The sequence below is a fragment of the Lithobates pipiens genome, unplaced genomic scaffold, assembly GCF_037356315.1.
Source record: "Lithobates pipiens isolate NorthernLeopardFrog02 unplaced genomic scaffold, aLitPip1_a1.2 Scaffold_19, whole genome shotgun sequence".
Lineage (NCBI taxonomy): Eukaryota > Metazoa > Chordata > Amphibia > Anura > Ranidae > Lithobates > Lithobates pipiens.
Window position 1 is genome coordinate 415,211,429 of NW_027507764.1, and position 21,849 is coordinate 415,233,277.

Sequence of the window (21,849 nt, forward strand, 5' to 3'; positions counted from 1 at the left end):
AATTACATCTCCTTTAATTTCTATGAAAACAGAATCATAGCTTTTAAACCCACTAATGGAAACGCACACAATCCTGTGCAGTAACCTGTTAGACACTTGCTGAAATCAACTTTAGAGTCTTTGCTGTGATACTTCAGCCCCAGAAGATTTGGTGGCTCAATGACCAGAACACTTTTTCCAATATGACACTGCTCTGCTTTAACTAGTAATTGCGCAGTCATGCAATGTTGTACCCAAAACGAAATTTGCATATTCCCCCCCCCCCCCAACAATAGAGCTTTCTTTTGATGGTATTTGATTGCCTCTGCGGTTTTAATTTTTTGTGATATAAACGTAAAAAGACCAAAATTTTGAAAACAAAATATATTTTTAACTTTGTTATAAAAAAAATCCAATAAACTTAATTTTAGTCATACATTTAGGGCAAAGTGTATTCAGCCACATGTCTTTGGTAAAAAAAAAAAAGTCAATAAGTGTATATTGCTTTGCGCAAACATTATAGCGTGTACAAACTACAGTACATTTTCTGGAATATACACAGCTTTTAGTTTGACTGACTCATTTCTTTACGTGCTAAAATGGCAGGACAGTACAACCCCCCCCCCCCCCCCAAAATGAAAGTAGACACCACCCAAAGGAAATTGCTGAGATGCATGTTGAGCCCATCCCTCATCATATTGGGATGGAAGCCGTACATACGTTTTTAAAACGTGATCCCACTCTTGCCGAGTTTCAAGTGGACTATATTCTGGAACTTTTAGAGTTTGCAACTCAACACAATTATTTTTGGTTCGAAGGGAAGTTTTACTTACAGACCAAGGGTGTAGCAATGGGGGCAAAATTTTCCCCCAGTTTAGCTAATCTATTTATGGCCAAATGGGAGGAGGACGTCGTCTTTGCTCTGGATTACCCTCAGTTGAAACTGTGGGCCAGATACATTGATGACGTCCTCCTCCTATGGGCAGGTACATCTAAAGCATTAAAATAATTTTTTTCTGTCCTTAATGGGAATGATAGAGGGATAGTCCTATCCTATGAATCTAGTATGTCTAGGATAAATTTTTTAGACTTGGGAATAGAAATTTCAGGACGTCAGTTTGTGATGAGCACACATTTTAAACCCACAGATAGTAACGGGTTTATACCTGTGGATAAATGAATGCACGAAACTAATGCGCTCCACCTGGCTAATATTAAATGTGTAAAAAATACCTACAAAATATATATATGTGAACCTAAAAAATATCTAAATACGTGTACATATGTAGGAAGCCGCCAGCAAAAAATAGTGATCTCAACACCAAAAGAAATATAAAAATGCAAGAAATGCGGCGCTACCTAGAATAAAATACAATACTCAAACACATGTAGTGCAACAGTGAATTCACCTCACTAAAAGTGATAAATGTGCAATATTCAACCGTGAATATTATAGTATCCTGATAAAATAAAGTGTATAAATCTTCAAAACATCATGCATGAAATATTAACAAAATATTAAATGTGAAAATTGCTGAATAAATACTCTTATGAAAACAGTCCGAGAAATGACGGATAATAATAAAATGACAAATAATAAATAAAAAGTGCTTCTCTAATGAAGTCCATGCAATTAAATAGTGAGCATGTATCTCAGTTCATGCAAAATTAATAAAGTGTTCTCCAAATCCGTGACTGTCCACCGATCAACTTCAGTGCCCAATTTCAGTGCCACAACTCCGTGCACCCACTGTTTCCCCCAGCCTCTCACCTCAGAAATCAAATATATAAGCACTGCAACAAAACCGATATTCACTCGTCCTTAGCAGTCCAGCTTCAGCAGCATACCACTATATATATAGGAATAGTGTTTCTCCAATGTCTTCAAACAGGTGAAATTATCGTTCGTGGTACATAGGAAAGATAAGGGGAGGCTCTCATGGGTAGTAATCAATAGCAGCGTTTTAATAGATAAAATAAATCACTTACATTAAAGCAAATGACAGCAAACTTCGCAAGTATGAACGGAGCAGATGACAACAAACTACGCAAATACGAACGGAACTTCCGGTCTCGGCCGCGAACGGAAGTGATGAATGCAACACCAAAAGCTCCCTCCCTGACGCATTGCGTCACGACCTCGTGACTTTTTCAAAGGTCTCACCTTTAAAATAACAACACTTTAAAATACAGGCTGATGTCTTGAAGTCTAGATTCTTGGATAAGGGCTATAGTGGGGTTGATATCGATAGAGAATTGCAGAAGGTTTGGGATATTGATCGAACTTCTTTGCTGGGGGAGAGGCCTTGTAGGGAGTATGATGGCCACTATAAATGGTCCTTCCTAACACGGTTTTCTACACAGCACAAACAAATTAAGAATATTTTTTAAAGACATTGGAGCATCCTAAGAAACGATAAAGTCCTTGGACCTCTCATACCGGAAAGACCCAAGGTGGTCTACCGGGGTTTACCTGCATTGAAAAGTAAGATTGCCCCCTCTATCATCAACCCCCCTGTAAAACCTATGTTCTTTCACAATTGGACAGGTTATTATCCATGCAAAAGGTGTACGGTTTGTCATCATCATAATAGCAGTGGACGCAGCAGCACTAAGGAATTTAAATCTACCGTAACGGGCCGCACTTATAAGATCAAACAGTTCTGCACCTGTGCCACAATAAATGTAGTGTATCTACTGAATTGTCCTTGTGGCAAACAGTATGTAGGTAGAACTATAAGATCATTCACCGCTTGTGTGTAGGAACACATTAACTTAATAAAACTCGGGAGCGTGAAACATACTGTTCCGCGTCACTATCGACAACACCATGCTCGAAATCCTATGGGAACTCCGTATCTGGTCATAGACAGATATTTTGCACCATAGAGGGGCGGAGCTAACACCAGGGGTGTTTCAAGACTTGAAACATTCTGGATCTATGAGCTACAGACTTATCATCCTTTTGGAATGAACGTGGAGCTAGACATAAATTCATTTATTAATCAAACATAAGGACAAAATAACAACTTTTAATTTTTTTTTTTTTTTATAATATCTTTTTAGTTATTCATTGGCCCTCCCCTGATTGATCTACATTTGCATTAAAATCGATTGTTATTCAGTCGAACTATGTATATTTAATTTGTAGTGATCGCATGATGTACTCACTACAATGGTTTATTGATACAATACAAATGGTAATTGGTGGGAATACTATTTGATTGGTGGCCAATTGTTAGTTTTAATTTGTTTTAGTAGTGTGATTTTTTTGGAGAAATGATCCCCTATTGAGGTGGAGTAAATGTTTTATCTCCCCTTTTCTCCTCCTTTTTTTCCCCTTATGGTGAATATGCTCATGTGAATATCTGTATATATATACTTTGTATATCTACTAAATATGTGTAAAGTTTATATTGATGCCCCCCTTAAGAATATGACTCCAGCAGATGCTGTATGTGATATGCATGGCACCGCCCTGTTGCTATGGAGTTGCTTGACGCCCCCTATGGGGAGGTTATGTGGGGCGGGTTCATATACACACAAGCGGGCAGTATGCGGCTTGATAATGATTGTTGCAGCCAGTCCGTGGGTTGGGCCTCAGTCTGAGAGCGAGGCTTGGTCCTGGGAAGTGTTTGCTGGCTAAACCGCAGCTGTGACAGTCTGGGCTCGCTTTCAGAGTGAGGCTTGACTACGTTGTATGCCGGAGTTTTGATGGCATGGCCTCATATTTAGAGCGAGGCTTGGTTTTCAGAACGAGGCTTGAATATGCTGCATGCTGGTGTTTGGATGGCCAGGCCTCGTGATCAGAACGAGGCTTGGTTATTGGCTTGGACGGATGCTAATTTATGCCCAAGATGTGGAAAATCTTTCATATCCAAATATTCACAGTCTCGTTTATATTTTGGATATTTGGCGGACATTTCTGATGGGGATGATGCTATATGTAAGGATAATAAATATATATGGCGGAGTTTTCAATATATACACTTCCGGAACATGTGACCGGAAGTGCCAAGTGCTTCCGGGGTCATTGGTTATTTTGGGGTCATTTTGTACTTATAAGCGATGCTGTTTGGGGGGGTCCACACCCCAGAGGACGACTGTTTAGTTGAAACCCCCTTACAGACATCGCTACTTTCTGACTATGTTATTACGATTGAACCAAATGTGAGTGTAATTTTATTATTATTTTTTAATAAATTGGATGTTAAAACACTATCACGCTATGCTAGTTTTCTACTTCCATGGTCTTTGATACCTGAGCCCCCTATTTTCGTGGGATGAGCACTATAGAAGGATCGCTACGGATGATTTCATGACCTGAAGACTTGCGGGAGATTACATACTAGATGTATGATTATCTGGTTTGCTAACCTACAGGCCCATATGACTCGAGAGGCGTAAGCCTTCCTCTGAGTCTGCATCATTTGGTAAGCCTCCTCTCCCCTTCTTTATCACGGTGGTGGTGGTATTATTCTACACATCAGAAGTTGAATTTCACCTTTTTTCACGTCACCTCAAGTTTGGAATTGTGATTGATATTACACATTTCAAGGACTGTTAGACGTTCACTTGATGGCCTGTATATGTTAAATAAATTTTATTTACTTTAACCTTTTGTGTGCATGAGGTTCATGCACTCTTCCACCTGGGAGTAAGATCTCTTGATATACAACGGAATTGACACATATTTTCTTTTTTTGAAGTGTATGTAATTTTCTTAACATCTCGTTACCGCGGTTTATTTACATTATGTGACCGGCTTTGATTGGACACAGCCAGTCACGTGGTAAAGAGCCAATTTTATTGGTTCTTTACTGCAACCGGGGGTTGGGCTGTGTCAGGATGACAAGCCACATCCCCAATCGGCGCTCTGCACGCGCCCTGGGCACAGTATATGTGACCGGCTGTGATTGGACACGGCCGGTCACATGTATCACATGTATCGAGGGGGGTGGATGGGGATTCTCTGACACTGGAGATAAAGCCAGCCTGAAATTTTTGTTGGGGAGGGTGCTATAAAAAGATTAGCAGAGAGCTGGTCTATTCACAGCACTGCAAATATCTTAATTCTGACTATGTGGAGTGGGGTGTGTGCCTTTCCTCCAATCACACAGTGCATGCCAAGACTCCCTTTCTCCTGCTGCAACAGGAAGATCAAATTTTAATACAATGATCACTTTCTAAAGAATACTGCAAGCTGAAGACAGCAGATATACATTTAAAACTTATGCAGGGAGATTTGCTTCATCACTGTGTATCATCTGAGGCTGTTCATTTCATTAGGTAAATGTGAGGGTTTACATCCACTTTAAGACCTCTTTCACACTGGGGCTCCGGCCGTTGTAAAGAGCCACTCATTTTAGCGGCACTTCACCGATGTTTTGGCTGCTAGCGGGCGTTTTTAACCCTAAAAACTGGTTAAAAACTCCAGTTTTGCTGCAATTTCAAAGCACTTTGAAAGTGCTGCCCATTCATTCCAGTGGGCAGGGGCGTTTTGGGAGCGCTGTATACAGTGGTCCCAACCCGCCCCAGAGATGCTGCCTGCGGGACTTTTTTTCCCGTCCCACAAGTACGCCGCCCCAGCGTGAAAAGGTACACTGGAAGAACTGAGAGGCAGTTTTCAGGCACTCAGCAGAGGCAATTTCTAGCGCTAAAGCGCCTGAAAACTGCCCCAGTGTGAAAGGGGTCTTAGGATAAATCACTTCACAGTACAAGCATTTAGAGAAGTCAGCGATGACTTGTAGTTTCTGTCAGCCTCACCTCCATTAGCATTGCTCTTACTGGCTCTTGCCTCTGGCAAGTTCTAGATGCTAGAAACAGGTGATTATTATAAAAGCAGCCTTCTGCTTGCCAGTTGTGGTTTCAGGCTCCTGTGTGCCCTGTCCAACATTGTAGCTAGTGGTATACAGGGAGTCCCCGAGTTACGAACAGTCGGATTTGTTCGTAATTCGGATGCACATGCGCAGAGCGGCGTTTCCGATGTTGTTTTCTGATGTTTTCCGATGTGCCCACTGGCGCCGCCTGCCATTCGTAAGTAAATGTCGTTCGCAAGTCAAGTGTTTGTAACTCGGGGACTCCCTGTACGGCATCTAGGAAAACCACACAAAGTGCTACATGTACTGTACATCTACATGTACTGTATGTAATACCAAAATTGCAGCACTTCAAATATACTAATTATTTCATCACATATATACTATATCTTAAATTATACTGTGTGTGTGTGTGTGTATATATATATATATATATACAGTGGGGACAGAAAGTATTCAGATCCCCTTAAATTTTTCACTCTGTTATATTGCAGCCATTTGCTAAAATCATTTAAGTTCTTTTTTTTCCCTCATTAATGTACACACAGCACCCCATATTGACAGAAAAACACAGAATTGTTGTCATTTTTGCAGATTTATTAACCGCATGTCGACCAGCCGCTGCAGTTGTAGTGCGGCAGCATGGCTCGGCTGCGCGAATCACCGTTATGTTACGTCGGTAACATAAACGCCCACTAGAGCGCATGCCCCCGCTCGCTCCCCCGAGCCAAAGTGAGTGCCCGGTGGTCTCGATCACCGCCGGGCTCCTGCAATCGCTCGGGGCACACGGAGAACCAGCAGCTGTGTGTGTAAACACACAGTTTCCGGTTCTCTAAGCAGGGAACTGTCAGATTGTCTGTCTGTCCATACAGAGTATGGACAGCAATCTGTTAGTTTCCCTGCACAGCCCCATCACCTCTTCAGTTAGTACACAAAATAGAATACACATTGACCCCTCCCCTGCCCCTAGTGTTAACCCTTTCACTGCCAGTGACATTTTTACAGTAATCAGTGCAATTTTAATCACACTGATCTCTGTATTAATGCCAATGGTCCCAAAAATGTGTCAAAATTGTCCGACGTGTCCGCCATAATGTCGCAGTCATGATAAAAATCGCTGATCACCGCCATTACTAGTAAAAAAAAATTAAAAAAATTAATAAAAATGCCATAAATCTATCCCCTATTTTGTAGACGCTATAACTTTTGCGCAAACCAATCAACAGACGCTTATTGCGATTATTATTTATTTTTTTTACCAAAAATATTTAGAAGATTACGTATCGGCCTAAACTGAGGGAGAAAAAGTATTTCATATATATTTTGGGGTAAATTAATTCCAGCAAAAAGTAAAAAAAATTATTTTTTTTCAAAATTGCCACTCTTTTTTCTTTTGAAAAAAAAATCGCAGAGGTGATCAAATACCACCAAAAGAAAGCTCTATTTGTGGGAAAAAAGGACGTCAATTTTGTTTGGGAGCCACGTCGCACGACCGCGCTATTGTCAGTTAAAGCGACGCAGTGCCGAATCGCAAAAAAGTGGTTTGGTCTTTGGCCAGCCAAATGGTCCAGGGCTTATGTGGTTAATAAAAAAAAAGAAAAACTGAAATATCACATGGTCTTAAGTATTCAGACCCTTTGCTCAGTATTTAGTAGAAGCACCCTTCTGATCTAATACAGCCATGAGTTTTTTTGGGAAAGATGCAACAAGTTTTTCACACCTGGATTTGATCCTCTGCCATTTCTCCTTGCAGATCCTCTCCAGCTCTGTCAGGTTGGATAGTAAACGGTGGACAGCCATTTTTAGGTCTCTCCAGAGATGCTCAATTGGGTTTAAGTCAGGGCTCTGGCTGGGCCATTCAAGAACAGTCACAGGGTTGTTGTGAAGCCAGTCCTTCGTTTATTTTAGCTGTGTGCTTAGGGTCATTGTCTTGGAAGGTAAACCTTCGGCCCAGTCTGAGGTCCTGAGCACTCTGGAGACGGTTTTCGTCCAGGATATCCCTGTACTTGGCTGCATTCATCTTTCCCTCGATTGCCACCAGCCGTCCTGTCCCTGCTGCTGAAAAACACTGCCACAGCATGATGCTGCCACCACCATGCTTCGCTGTTGGGACTTTATTAGACAGGTAATGAGCAGTGCCTGTTTTTCTCCACACATACCGCTTAGAATTCAGGCCAAAAAGTTCTATCTTGGTCTCATCAGACCAAAGAATCTTATTTCTCACCATCTTGGAGTCCTTCTGGTGTTTTTTTTAAGCAAACTCCGTGCAGGCTTTCATGTGTCTTGCACTGAGGAGAGGCTTCCGTCTGGTCACTCTGACTTAAAGCCCCCCGACTGGTGGAGGGCTGCAGTGATGGTTGACTTTCTACAACTTTCTCCCATCTCCCGACTGCATCTCTGGAGCTCAACCACAGTGATCTTTGGGTTCTTCTTTACCTCTCTCACCAAGGCTCTTCTCCCCGATAGCTCAGTTTGGCCAGACAGCCAGCTCTAGGAAGGGTTCTGGTCGTCCCAAACATCTTCCATTTAAGGATTATGGAGGCCACTGTGCTCTTAGGAAGCTTAAGTGCAGCAGACATTTTTTTGTAACCTTGGCCAGATCTGGGCCTTGCCACAATTCTGTCTGAGCTCTTCAGGCAGTTCCTTTGACCTCATGATTCTCATTTGCTCTGACATGCACTGTGAGCTGTAAGGTCTTATATAGACAGGTGTGTGGCTTTCCTATTCAAGTCTAATCAGTATAATCAAACACAGCTGGAATCAAACAAAGGCGTAGAACCCTCTCAAGGATGATCAGAAGAAACGAACAGCATCTGAGATAAATACTGTATGAGTGTCACAGCAAAGGGTCTGAATACTTAGGACCATATGATATTTCAGTTTTTCTTTTTTAATAAATCTGCAAAAAACGTCAACAATTCTGTGTTTTTCTGTCAAAATGGGGTGCTGATTTTAGCAAATGGCTGCAATATAACAAAGATTGAAAAATGTAAGGGGGTCTGAATACTTTCCGTCCCCACTGTATCTGTGTGTATGTATTACATACTTAGTCTGTGGTTTGTGGGAACACAGCACATTGCTAGCAGCAGTGCTGGTTATATAGGGATATTGTATGAGATTGAGCAGGGTTTTATTTATTTTTTCACAAAGTACATGTACTTTGTACAAAAAAAAGTAATAATTAGCCCCCCCGGTCACTATTGCTGCTCTCTCATCCACTTTCTCTGGCAGTGCAAGAGAAAGCACTTCATCTCCCTCCCTCTCACTGAAAACTCCCTGCTGCTCCTATCCCCATTCCGCAGGACTGATCCCCGTGTCACTCCAGAGCAATGCTGACTTCTCCTCCTCACCCTGCCCTTTCAGCACACAGGATATTTTTCAAGATGGAGTGTGTAGGGGGAAGGAAGGTTGATATATTTACTGGGCACTTCATTTCCTGAATAAACACGGTAAGTGATTGGCACCAGATTGCTTCCTGTTCATTCATTCAGTACAGAGAAGGTGGTTGAGGGTCATATTTCTCAATCCCTTTTTGTCCCAAAAGCAATACATCAGGGGTTTGTTTAGACCCTTGATGTTTTACCAAAGCCCCTTCCCCCAGTAGTGCCATAAAAAATGTTTTATTAAAAGGAAAAAATATATATATATAATATTGAAGAGCTTGTTCACATGGGCATAATACACCATGCACCTGTGCAGGCATTCTCATTCATGTCAGTTGGGATGCAGTGGCTGCCTGTACTCAGCCGCTGCTCCTAATCTGACAGCCATGTGGGTGCATGGGCCAGATTGCGCACTGTCTGTTCGGGCCATGCAACCGACCAGCACGGCTGTCAGAATGGGAGCAGTGGCTGTATCTGTGCAGCCTCTGTGTTTCAATTGACATGAATGGGAGTGCCTGCAGAAGAATGCACTGATGCATCCTTGTGCGGGCAAACACGGCCTTTGCACAGGGGTACACTATAGTATGCCTTAGTAAATTGGTCCTCAAGGTCTCATTCATACGGGTACTCTGACCCATACAGCATGATGAACAGTTTGTTTACTCAGCTGGAGTCTCATGCAGGCAGCCTATGCTATTCTATAGGGACCAAGCAGCTGTTCAAAGACAACCACAGGTCCTAATTTGTCAGTTCTGCTGGCAACGGGTATTCTTTACGGAGACATTTGGGGCATAATAGCCTTCCTGGCTGTACTGTCCTGTGAATGGAAGATCTGAAACCAGAAGAGACAAAATCATTCCAGTTTTATTTAGTATAGAGGAGATTGAGGCATGAGTGTGCCTTGGTCTTCCGCCCTGCTCTCCATCCTGAAGGCCCATTGTTGTAATCTTGGGCTCCCGGTAAGAGTGGCATAGGCCAGGAACCACACGGGGGACACACTGCATCCCACTCTGTGAAAGTGGCAGCTATACAGCCGCTGCATCACTTACACTTTCCCATCAGCTTGTGAGTAACGGTTCACATAGGGTCTACTTATGACTCATTTAAACACCTCCAGCCCTTAGGGCATACCTATATGTCTTTGGGTGAAAGCAGTTATACTATGATCCTCAAAAGTTGTAGCCGGCAATGAGCTTGCATATAAAAGTGATATGAGCTGCTCTACAGATGTCTGATCACTTTTACAAGCCTGGGCTGAGGCCGGTTGCAGACAGAGGACAGGGAGGAACATCTATTCTTACCCCGCCTCTGATCCTTAGACCCCTTTCAGGCAATTTATCCTGAAAACGCCTCAACTGCAGTCCCAGCGTGAAATCCCGAATACTTTCACACTGGCATGCTGTGCTGAAAGGACGTTAAAAAAAGTCCTGCAAGCAGCGTCTTTGGGGCGCTTTAGGAGCGGGTGTATATGCCTCTCCTAAAGTGTCCCTGCCCATTGAAATCAATGGCAATGCTGCCAAGGTGCCTCAGAAGTGGCACTTCGCGGGCACTTTTAACCCTTCATTCAGCTGCTAGTGGGGGTTAAAAGCGCCCTGCTAGCAGCCAAAAAGCACCTATAAAATGTCTGTAAAGCTCTGCTAAAACTAGCGTGCTTTTAAAAGATGAGGGATTTATCACTTCTGGTTTTGTTTTTTTGTTTACTGGCTGTTACTGGCCAAGCAAGCATCTAATCAAACTGATCTTAGTTTGATCAGAAACTTTGGAGGGCAGAGATGGGATCAGAGGTTTTATACTTCCCTGATCTCTTAATAAAGAGTACCTGTCACTGGCCCAGCTAGCTCAAGGGATGTTGTTCATCCCTTGTGATATCAATTAAAATAAATTAAAAAAACTAAAGAAACCATGTAGAATAATAAATAAATGTAAATAAAATCCATAATAAAAAAAGTAAAGATTCCCCATTCCCCCCCCCCCCCCCCCCCATGCTCACGCGTAAATACGAATGCACACGTAGGTCTCTCACATCCATACTATGTAAATGGTGATTACATGTGAGGTATTGCTGCAAAAATGTGTGCAGCAGCGCACACTGCAGGTACTCGCTGGCTGGGCAGACAACCATAGATACCTGCAGTATTCATTGAAATGTACTTGGTTTGTTGGCCGCTGGTTGCTGCTTACAGATATATGAAACAGTGGCAGAAATCAGCAGATTCCTCTGTCATTCACACCACTTAAAAAAAAAAAAAAATCTTTAGTGTTCCCTTACTCTTTGTGTTTCTATATTTATTTTCTTGTGTATTTATTGTCTTGCAGATATGTGACCTTATTTTGAAAGGATCACAAGTATTGATTCGAGAGGGATTAAAGAATGGGCTACTCCGTGCCTACACACCGAATGAAGAAGAAAATTGTAAAGTGATTTCAGAGGTTTGTGTAAGAAGCAATAACCTGGCTGAACTCTGCAATATGACCAAGGAGCTGTCTACTTTGGGTGTCTGCGAACAAACTGTGAACATCATTGGTAGTGACCAGCAATCACCTGAAAGCATGGACTGGCTATCACACATTACAGAGAACAGGTCAGAGTGGCCACAAGTCATTCAACTTCTGGGAGAGAAATATCTCATACCACCCAAAACTAGCTTCCTTTTATCAGACATTTCCTGCATGGAACCCCTTCTACATTGTAAGTACTTATTATACTTCTGTTAATGACTCTTTTGATTTGAATTATTTCACCTTACTGGTGTGTTCATACCTGTGGAAAACCTTAGGTCACTGAAGCTTTTTGGATGAAGGTATAGAAACAATATTGCTGCCTCCTTAATGCTTTTTTGGCATCCGAACAAGGATTTTCTATGTGAATACCCTGCTGCAACTGTGAGCCAAGTGTTTAGCTTGAGGTTGCTGCGTGGCCCCATTTTCTTAAATGGGCTACGTTGGGCAGTGGTACTGCCCACCCAACATGGCATGGAGTATAATGTGCTGTGGTATGTTACCCCAAGCAGCTGCATATTATTTTTTAGTTGGGTGGTAAAACCACTGCTCATAGCTGTTTGTGACACCCAGGTTTATGAGGCCTGTATCTGTGGATATATTTCGGATTGTGCTTTCTGTTAAATGCATGAAAATAGATTAAATGGCTAAATGATGGTGGTCATCTAACCTAGGCAGTGAGGGGAGAGGAAGCACAGCGCCCTGGTTATTGCCAAACCAAGGCTGGTCAGAAGTGGTGGTACCTACAATTATAAGTAATTAAAAAAATGTTCAGCATTATAACTACTGTTCTGAGCAGCTGTAATTCTATGCACTACTTAGAAGCTGTGTGTGGATGTATACTGAACCTGAAAGTGAAAAACATGCTTTTAAAAAAGCTAAATTAATTCCTCCAGATTCTCATCTTGCTTGCATTGTTCTAGATGAATGTTTTGGTAATTATAAACACTGGCAATACATCTTTTTAAATTTAAATTAATGTGTATAAATCGTTGAAACTTTTTTTTTTTGTTTCAGTCAATAGAAAGGCATCTGCAATGCTTTTTGTCAGCTGTGACAACAGATGACTAAAGAACATTATACTCTTCTATTAATCTCTCTGGATTATGATTCTTGCATTCTCTGACAATCTTTAATAATATACTGTAAAACCAAAATTGGAAAAATAATTTTTAGAACACAATGTTCTGCAGAATTTGTGTAGTTTCTTATTCTTTATGTTTCTCCATTCGTGGAAGCATATGGTTATTTAAAGCACTGTTAAACCATTATAAAAAATGTATTATAAAAAATATATTAGTGTCGTTGCACTATGCCTTTATTTTTTAAGTTCTTTCCTGCTTGTCCCAGTTCTGACTGTACCTGTGTCTCTCTTGCAGCATTTCCCCGAACCTCTGGATGGGGAGCATGCAGAAGGAACACCTGACCCTGGGACTACATGTCCCATGATCCTGTGCACACTCATTGTACTGTTCAGTGAGGAGAATGCAGGAGTCAACAACAGCTGTCAATCTACAGCTGGCAGTTGGGAAAAGCGTTTTGTTTTTGAGCAGCCTATCTGTGCTGCCTTTATGCATCTCTGGCAGTCTCGGTTGGGAGCGTTCACATCGGGGTGATTAAAGGGACACCCCATTGGGCAGCAGAGCCACACCCAAAGAAAGGATTGAAGTGTACAATGTATTCTACTTCATCTTCAGCAAAAAAGATACTTTTTTCTAAATCTTCAAGAAGAATTAAAGGCAGATTGCGTCACAAGCAAAGAGATATAATGTCAGGTTATAGGGTTAGTTTTGTTATATAGTGGTGTTAGCTGCACACCAGTGTTTCTAATTTTCAATTAGTTCCAAGCAGCTAAGTTGACCTGACTTTTCTGTACTAGAGGTAAGCTACAAATCTAACAATTAAAAGTAAAGGCAGGAAAAAAGTGCACAGTACTTTATAAGCCATATTCTCTGGAGTAAATGAATGATGAAGGCCTGTAGAATTTTTTTGCAGGGTTCGAAGTGTTTGTAAGCTGAAAGATTATTATGTATTTGATCCTGCAGCTTCCGCACAAATGGAGGGCATCTACGAACTAGAAAAGTGACAATGAAAAAATGGTGTTACATTTATTAAGTAAAAATGAATTGGCAACTCACAAGTTCCCCCCTTTGGACAAGTACCGCTTCAGGCCATATAGCATAGTCAGTGGCAAGGCTAAGAAGATGTGGGGGAGCAGGGATGGGTGGCATAACCCTGAAACACTGGGACCAGAATTACAGCATAATTCTCAGTACTATAGAAATTACTGCCAATGTATGGCCTGCACAAAGGATACTGCCACGAAAATAAAAATAAATAAAGGACAATGCGATTGAACACCTGAAACAGCCCATGATAGGCAGAAATAGTAAATGTTGTGAGCCTCCATTGCTGCTCAGCAACTACATGTAGAGAGTTCAATACTGGTTCTACTATAGATATGTCAAGTCAGCACTTCCTGAGGTCCAGCCAAGATTTATCCGATGTTGAGCCCTGATGAAGGGGGAGTGGTGTTTTTTTTTTTGTTTGTTTTTTCTACCAACAATTAAAATTACTTTGGACTCTTTTATCCGGTTTTGGTCTGGCCCTCTTTTTTGCATTTCTATTTTTTAAATTACTATTGGGTGCCCATTGAGGAAATTGTTGCTGTGTGGGTGCTGCCTTGCCGGAACCATTAAACTTGTTTTCCTTCATCTGACTACGATTGCAAGTCTCCAAGCTCCCAGCTTGTCTTTGGGTATCTTGCTTTGGACACCACCTCAAGGAGGAACTTCTCCACTGCAGCTTCCACTACATTCTTCCTTTTCTGTTGATTATTAATATTCTTGGATTTTATGGTAATTGCTGAAATAATTTTGTTATAGTGTGTGTTTGCGGTGAGAAAATGGGGGAGTGTTGTATTAATTTTTTTTTATACATACTCTGAGTATCAAACACACTATTTACACCACATTCCTTATCCTGTTTTAGTTTTTTCTTCAATTTATTCATAATTTTGACCTCCTTCCGCCCGGCCACTGCATATAAATGTGGACATTCCTGAATGTGCCCGCCGGACACAGGGCAACAAAGCTCGAGAGGAGGGCTCTGTGATTGGCCCTCATGATCACATGACAGCTGTGTCCATTCACAGCCGTTGTAATGGCAATCGGCTCTGCTTCTCCTCACACAGAGCCTGTCAGTGAGAAGGACAGTGGATCTGTGTTTTGCGAGTCGGAGATCAGTGCGTATCCCCAAACAGTGCCCTGTCACAGTGAAAACACCTGCCACATCTGGCGCACATCTGTCTGTGATCACCTGCCACATCTGTCTGCCACATCCCAGTGATCAACATCTGTCAACATCTGTCACATCAGCATAATTTAAACATTTCATTTCCAGAGTACCCATCACTCTCTACTCTCTGATTCTGCATTGAAGAAACAGGAACAACCACCCTTAGCTGATATATTGTGGCGGTTAATGTGTGCGCAGCATCTGTCAACATCCTTAAGGACCAATTTAGGGGCCTAAGAGAGGAGGTGTCATTGCTGCGACAAAAATCTGGGAGCGGACAACTGCTGTGGAGATTAGAGTGAGCGACATAGAAGACAAACGACCCCCATTGGCTCGGGAGGCCCACTCTGCAAATCAGCTGGCAAAAGAAACTAACAGGGTGGAAGACCTGGAGAATTGTCAACGCCAAAATAACATACACATCGTAGGCCTGCCAGAGAAAGCGGAAGGTAGAGATCCAACTACCTTTGTAGAAAGCTGGCTTATTGATTTTTTGGGCAAGGACACTTTCACCCCCTTTTTCACTGTTGAGAGGGCCCACCGCAGTCCGGGCAGACCCCTGCCCCCTGGAGCACCCCCCCCCCCCCCCCCATGGCAGATTTTGGCCCATCTTCTGCACTATAGAGACAGGGAGACTGTATTTTCTGGAACGCATTACCATCCAATATAATGACACTAGGGTGTCCTTTTACACTGACTTCTCTGTGGAGGTGGAGGAGTCGAGCTAAATTTGCTGATGTGAAAAGGCGCCTGAGGAATTTGCAACTAACGTACGTAATGCTGTGCCCTGCAAATCTACGTGTTACTGCTGGAGGGCAGGTCCATTTCTATGAATCTGTGAAAGAAGCTTCTGCTTGTCTTGATCATAATGAGCAAGCCCTACAAAGTTGCTGGGAAAATGATGAGGGAAATTGATACTTATCATATTCTTTATAGTCTGGATAACCAGTCCTGGCTTGCTTGGGACTCTACTTGGCTCATTTTCTCTGTTATATCAGCAAGTTCCTGTTATGTTGGGAGACATAATATAGCTAATTGGGCTATGAGCTACACTGCAAATTCATTACCAGTGTTTCTTTTTCAACATGAAACAGAGTGTCTGCACATTTTTTTTTATAACTTTAAGACTGTTTGGTCAGTCATGTTGACGGTCCTGCTTTTTTTTTATTTGTTATTTTTTTTATTACTGTTCTTTTGTTATGAGATTTGCCTAGAATTTGAGTGACTCTTCATTTTTCACTCTGTAAGAGTTCGCACCGTTTTGTTTTCAGCCATTGCTAACAGACTTCTATTTGGAGCTGGGTTATCTGTGGGATATTTTGTTGAGCCTGCCTGACCACACTGTGCTCTGCTCCAGTTACTACCACTTAGTTACATGCTCATATTTCCATTTCTACCTAACCACCTGACATGACTGAGGCCCCTGTGATATTGTGGAACGTTAGGGGCATACGCACCCCTCTTAAATGCATGATGATGTTTACTTGCCTTTAGAAAATTCCATCCTGAAATTTTTTTTGCTTTCAGGAAACTGAAAACTGTGACTGTGGATATTCAGAACTGCCTACAATATTCTTGGGTGGGGCAGGCATACCATTCCACTCACACTTCTTTCTCCAGGGGGGTGAGTGTTTTGGTACATGGTGCAGTGGGCTTCCAGGAATGACGCTAATATTGACTGTGAAGGACATTTTGTGTTCCTGCATTGTCGCATTGGGTCCTTGCAGTGTATTTTGGCCTGTATATACATACTTCGACCTTTCACTCCAACGGTACTCTGACTTCTGCTGTCATATCTGGAGGGGAGGCCGGACTTGCTGTTATTGATAGTCTACTATAACCAGTATAACCAGATAGTCTACTAACCAGTACTATATACTACTGGTTAAATCCTTATTTTGACAAAACCCGATCCCACAAGCTACCATTCCCTTGCAGGGTACTCTTTTATTAAGGCTATTGAATGAGGTGGGTTGGGTAGACATCTGGAGGCATAATAACCCTCTAGCTAAACAATTTTTATGATTTTCCAAGACCTATGTTAGTTTATCCAGGATTTATTTGGCAGTGGGCAACCTGGCCATGCTTCCATACGTCTCTGAGGTCATCTATAAACTTTATAGTGTCCCCACCTTCTAAATTGTCTGGGGCACCCTGGAAATTTAACGCCTTTTGGTTGAAATGGTTTTCCTCTTACATGGAGATGGAGCTGAGCATGCATGGGTTCTTTACTGACCGAGACTGCTGCTTTTTCTCTCACACAGTGAGAGGCATTTAAAGGATATCTGAGAGGCCTGCTTATTGCAGAAATCACCAAAGTGAAGCGACAGTCATCAGGGATGAGGGAGGAGATGGAGTCTCAGGTGCAAGCCCTAGAAGAGCAATATGTTCAGGACCCCTTTGACTCTGCTTGGGCGGCCTGGCAGTCTGCTTACGAGCACCTGTAATCCTCAGCGGAGAAAAAGTTTTCTCTAAATTGCCATTCTTTGAGGAAGGGGAGAACATTGGTTGCCTTGTGGAAATGCTCCCCTGCTATTGGAGCGATTAGAGCTTGGACAGGCCACTCCCTGGATCAAGTTCTACAGAAGTTGGCAAGCTTTTATGGAAAGCTATATCTACATCCTGTAGAGTATACTCAGGCAGAATTGGAAGATTATTTAAGTGGTATAGCATTCCCGCAACTTACTGTTGTTCAAAGGAGGGAATTCGATTCCCCGCTCACACTAGAGGAATTACAAACTGCAGAAAATGTATTCCCTAACTGTAAAGCCTCTGGGGAGGATGGCCTTCCCATGGAAAACAAACACCTCTGCGTATTGCTGCCACAATTACTGAAGGTATTTATTGCAGCGCAAGAACTAAATGCTTTACCTCCTTCTATGTCTAAAATTTTTTATCTGTATCCTAAAACCTGGTAAAGACCCAGTGGACCCGAGATCCCATAGACTCATTTCACTGTTGCAAAGTGATATAAAACTTTTAGCGAAGATACTGGCAATCATGCTGAATGGGATTATTGTATCTATTGTCCATTCTGATGAAGCCGAGTTGATGCCTAATAAATCCACTGCATTTAATTTAAGAAGGCTGCTTCTTAACCACTTCAATACCGGGTACTTAAAGTGGTTGTAAACCCTTACAAACCACTTTGACCTACAGGTAAGCCTGGATTAAGGCTTACCTGTAGGTCCAAGCAATATCTCCTAAACCTATATGGTTTAGGAGATATTTGCCCGAAAACGGGCACCGCTGTCTACGGCGCATGCGCCGTAGACAGCGGCGCGTAGGCGCACTGTGCGCGGCATTCTCAGCGATGGAGCTGCCGCGCGTATCGCCTCCCGTGCGCATGCGCGGGAGTGATGTCGTCGCGGCTTTGCCGAATGACAGCGGCGGAGCTGCCAGACCCCACCAACAAGATGGATGCGGCGGACTACAGGGGACAGCGGCGACTTCGCTGGCTCCTGTGTCAGGTAAGTGACACATAATGGGCTACTATGCGATGCATAGTAGTCCATTATGCTTTGCCTTTGCAGGGAATGAAAGAGGAAGTAAACTCATCAGGGTTTACTTCCTCTTTAACCACTTGCAGACCGGACCATTTTGCTGGTCAAAGACCAGACCACTTTTTGCGATTCGGCACTGCGTCGCTTTAACTGACAATTGCGCGGTCATGCGACGTGGCTCCCAAACAAAATTGACGTCCTTTTTTTCCCACAAATAGAGCTTTCTTTTGGTGGTATTTGATCACCCCTGCGGTTTTTATTTTTTGCGCTATAAACAAAAATAGAGCGACGATTTTGAAAAAAACGCATTATTTTTTACTTTTTGTTATAATAAATATCCCCCAAAAATATATAAAAAAACATTTTTTTCCCTCAGTTTAGGCCGCTACGTATTCTTCTACATAGCAGTGAAGGGGTTAACCAGGGGGTGGCAGTGTAGGGGTTAAGTTTTCCTAGGGGTGTGTTACTAACTGTGGGGGGGGTTGGGCTTTCATTTAGTGAACACTGATCTCTGCTCCAATCACATGGAGCAGAGATCAGCGTCACTAGTTGCTAGGCAGAGTGGAGAAATGCTGTTTACACGGCATTTCCTCCATTCGGCCGCTCCGTGAGACGATCGCGGGGATGCCCGCGGCGATCGAGTCCGCGGGTCCCGCGGCCGGACTCACGGGGGTCCCAACCAGCGCGGGAGCGCGCCGCCGGCGGAGCGCTCCCGATGGCAGGGCGGCATTGAATATTGGACGTACCTGTACGCCAATATGCCTGCCCGTGCCATTCTGTCGATGTACATCATCGTGCGCTGGTCGGGAAGTGGTTAAACACCTTCCTGCCCAGACCAATTTTGAGCTTTCAGCACTGTCGCACTTTGAGTGACAATTGCGCAGTCATGCTACACGGTACCCAAATTACATTTTTATCATTTTTTTCCCACAAATAGAACTTTCTTTTGGTGGTATTTGATCACCTCTGCGGTTTTTATTCTTTGCTAAACAAATAAAAAAATACCGAAAATTTTGAAAATAAAATGTTTTTTTTGTTTCAGTTTCAAAACTTTGTAAATAAGTAAGTTTTCTCCTTCACTGATGGAGTTACACTGATGGGCAATGATAAGGCGGCACTGATGGGCACCGATGAGGTGGCACCAATGAAGTGGCACTGATGAGGTGGCATTGATGGACACTGATATGTGGCACTGATAGGCGGAACTGATGGGCACTGATAGGCGGCACTGATGGGCGACACGGATGGGCACTGATAGGTGGCACAAATTGGCACTGATAGCTGGCACGGATTTGCATGGATGGGCGGCACGAATGGGCATGGATAGGCGGCACAGGTGGGCATGGGTAGGCGACACAGGTGGGCATGGATTGGCACTGATAGGTGGCATGGATGGGCACTGATAGGCGGCACAGATGGGAACTGATAGGCGGCACAGATGGGAACTGATAGGCGGCATTGTATTATAATATACTGTACTAATGGATGCCAATCAGTGCCAAACAATAATGCATGCCAATCAGTGATGCCCATTGTGGGCACTGATTGGCATCCATTATGGGAACTGATTGGCATCCATTGTGGCACTGACTGGAATCCCTGGTGGTCTAGGGTGGCATACCTTGTCCTGGGCATCCCTGGTGGTCTGGTGGCGTCCCTGGTGGTCCAGTTTGGGCATCCTCGGGGGGGCTGCGCTGATAATCGATCAGCACAGACCCCCCCTGTCATATGATATGGCATATAGCAGCTGATCGGCTCTCCTCTACTCGTGTCTGACAGACGCGAGTGAGGAAAAGCCGATCGCCGGCTCTTCCTATTTACACTGTGATCAGCCGTGATTGGACATGGCTGATCGCGTGGTAAAGAGTCTCCGTCTGAGACTTTTTACCGAGATCGTAGTTGCAGGGTGTCAGACTGACACCCCGCAACAACGATCACCGCGATGCGCGCCCCCGTCATATGACGTCCGATCAGGATTATGCAACCACTTTGCCACCGTCATTTTGTTATAGGGCGGGCGGTAAGTGGTTAATATGCAATCCCTAGCTGATATTGTAGGACACAGGGCCCTATTTTCACTGGATGCTATGAAAGCATTTGATAGCATTGAGTGGATATATTTATGGGAGGTCCTTAAAAGATTTGGCTTTGGGGAGAGATACATTTCCTGGGTTTGTTTATTGTATTGCCACCCACAGTCAGCCATCAGGGCATCCGGTAGACTGTCACACTTTTTCACTTTGGGAAGGGACACAAGGCAGGGGTGTCCACTGTCGTCCTTTGTTTGTGTTTCTGTAGTTGTATAGCCTGCTAAATTTGTGGTTGTTTTTTTTGTTATGGGCTGTCTACATTGTAATAATTAAAAACATTCTTTGGATAAAAAAGAAATAAAATGAATGACAAAATTTTATTTTATTGGATTTCTTTTAAAACCAAAAGTAGAAAATATATATATTTTCTTTTCAAAATTTCTGCTCTTTTTTTTTTTTTTATCGCAAAATAAAAAAAAAAACCCATTGCTGAATAAGTAACACCAAAAAAAGCACTATTTGTGTGAACAAAATTATAACAATTTAATTTGGGTGCAATGTAGTATGAAAGCAAAAAATTGGTCTAGGACGGAAGGGGGTGAATGTGCTCAGTATTGAGTTAAAGCAGTACTACACTGCATCTGAGCACCACAAACCAAAAAGGCTACATAATTTTTTAGATGCAAATAAAACTCTCCTATTGAGCGATGTCTCCATGCTTTATTTTGCTGAGAACTTACTTTGAAAAGCACTCCCTAGCATTTATGAACATGGTCATTTGGAGTAAGGGCAGCTCAGACATGCAGACAGAAGGGTGTGCTTAGCTGAGAAAGCGCCTCCTCCCCTCCTAAAGGCTCATGGGAAGGAACTGAAGAAATGCAAAAAAAGGTTTAAAACAAGTAAATATTATATAAAGTATTTATCGGCGTATAAGACGCGCCGGCGTATAACACGCACCCCAAGTTTAGGAGGGAATTTTAAGGAAAAAAACTTTTAGGAGGGAAATTTAAGGAAACAACATTTAAATGCCTATCAATGCAGCCTTGTCAGTGTCATTTGCAGCCTGTCCATCATTGCAGCCTTGTCATGCAGCCTGTCCATAATTGCAGCCTGTCCATCATTGCAGCCTTGTCATGCAGCCTGTCCATCATGCAGCCTGTCCGTCATTGCAGCCTGTCCGTCATTGCAGCCTGTCCGTCAATGCAGCCTGTCCGTCAATGCAGCCTGTCCGTCAATGCAGCCTGTCCGTCAATGCAGCCTGTCCGTCATTGCAGCCTTGTCATGCAGCCTGTCCGTCATTGCAGCCTTGTCATGCAGCCTGTCCGTCATTGCAGCCTTG

The 21,849-nt window shown here is 43.0% G+C and overlaps 1 protein-coding gene across 4 annotated transcripts in view; it reads left to right on the top strand.

Annotated features, from left to right (window-relative positions):
* The window catches only part of METTL4 (methyltransferase 4, N6-adenosine), a 403,943-nt gene that overhangs the window by 82,521 nt on the left and 299,573 nt on the right, over positions 1–21,849 (top strand). For all 4 annotated transcript variants that reach the window (XM_077492532.1, XM_077492533.1, XM_077492531.1 and 1 more), the window contains exon 3: positions 11,498–11,870. In XM_077492532.1, the coding sequence (XP_077348658.1) occupies positions 11,498–11,870 (373 nt within the window). The remainder of the gene's footprint in view (positions 1–11,497; positions 11,871–21,849) is intronic.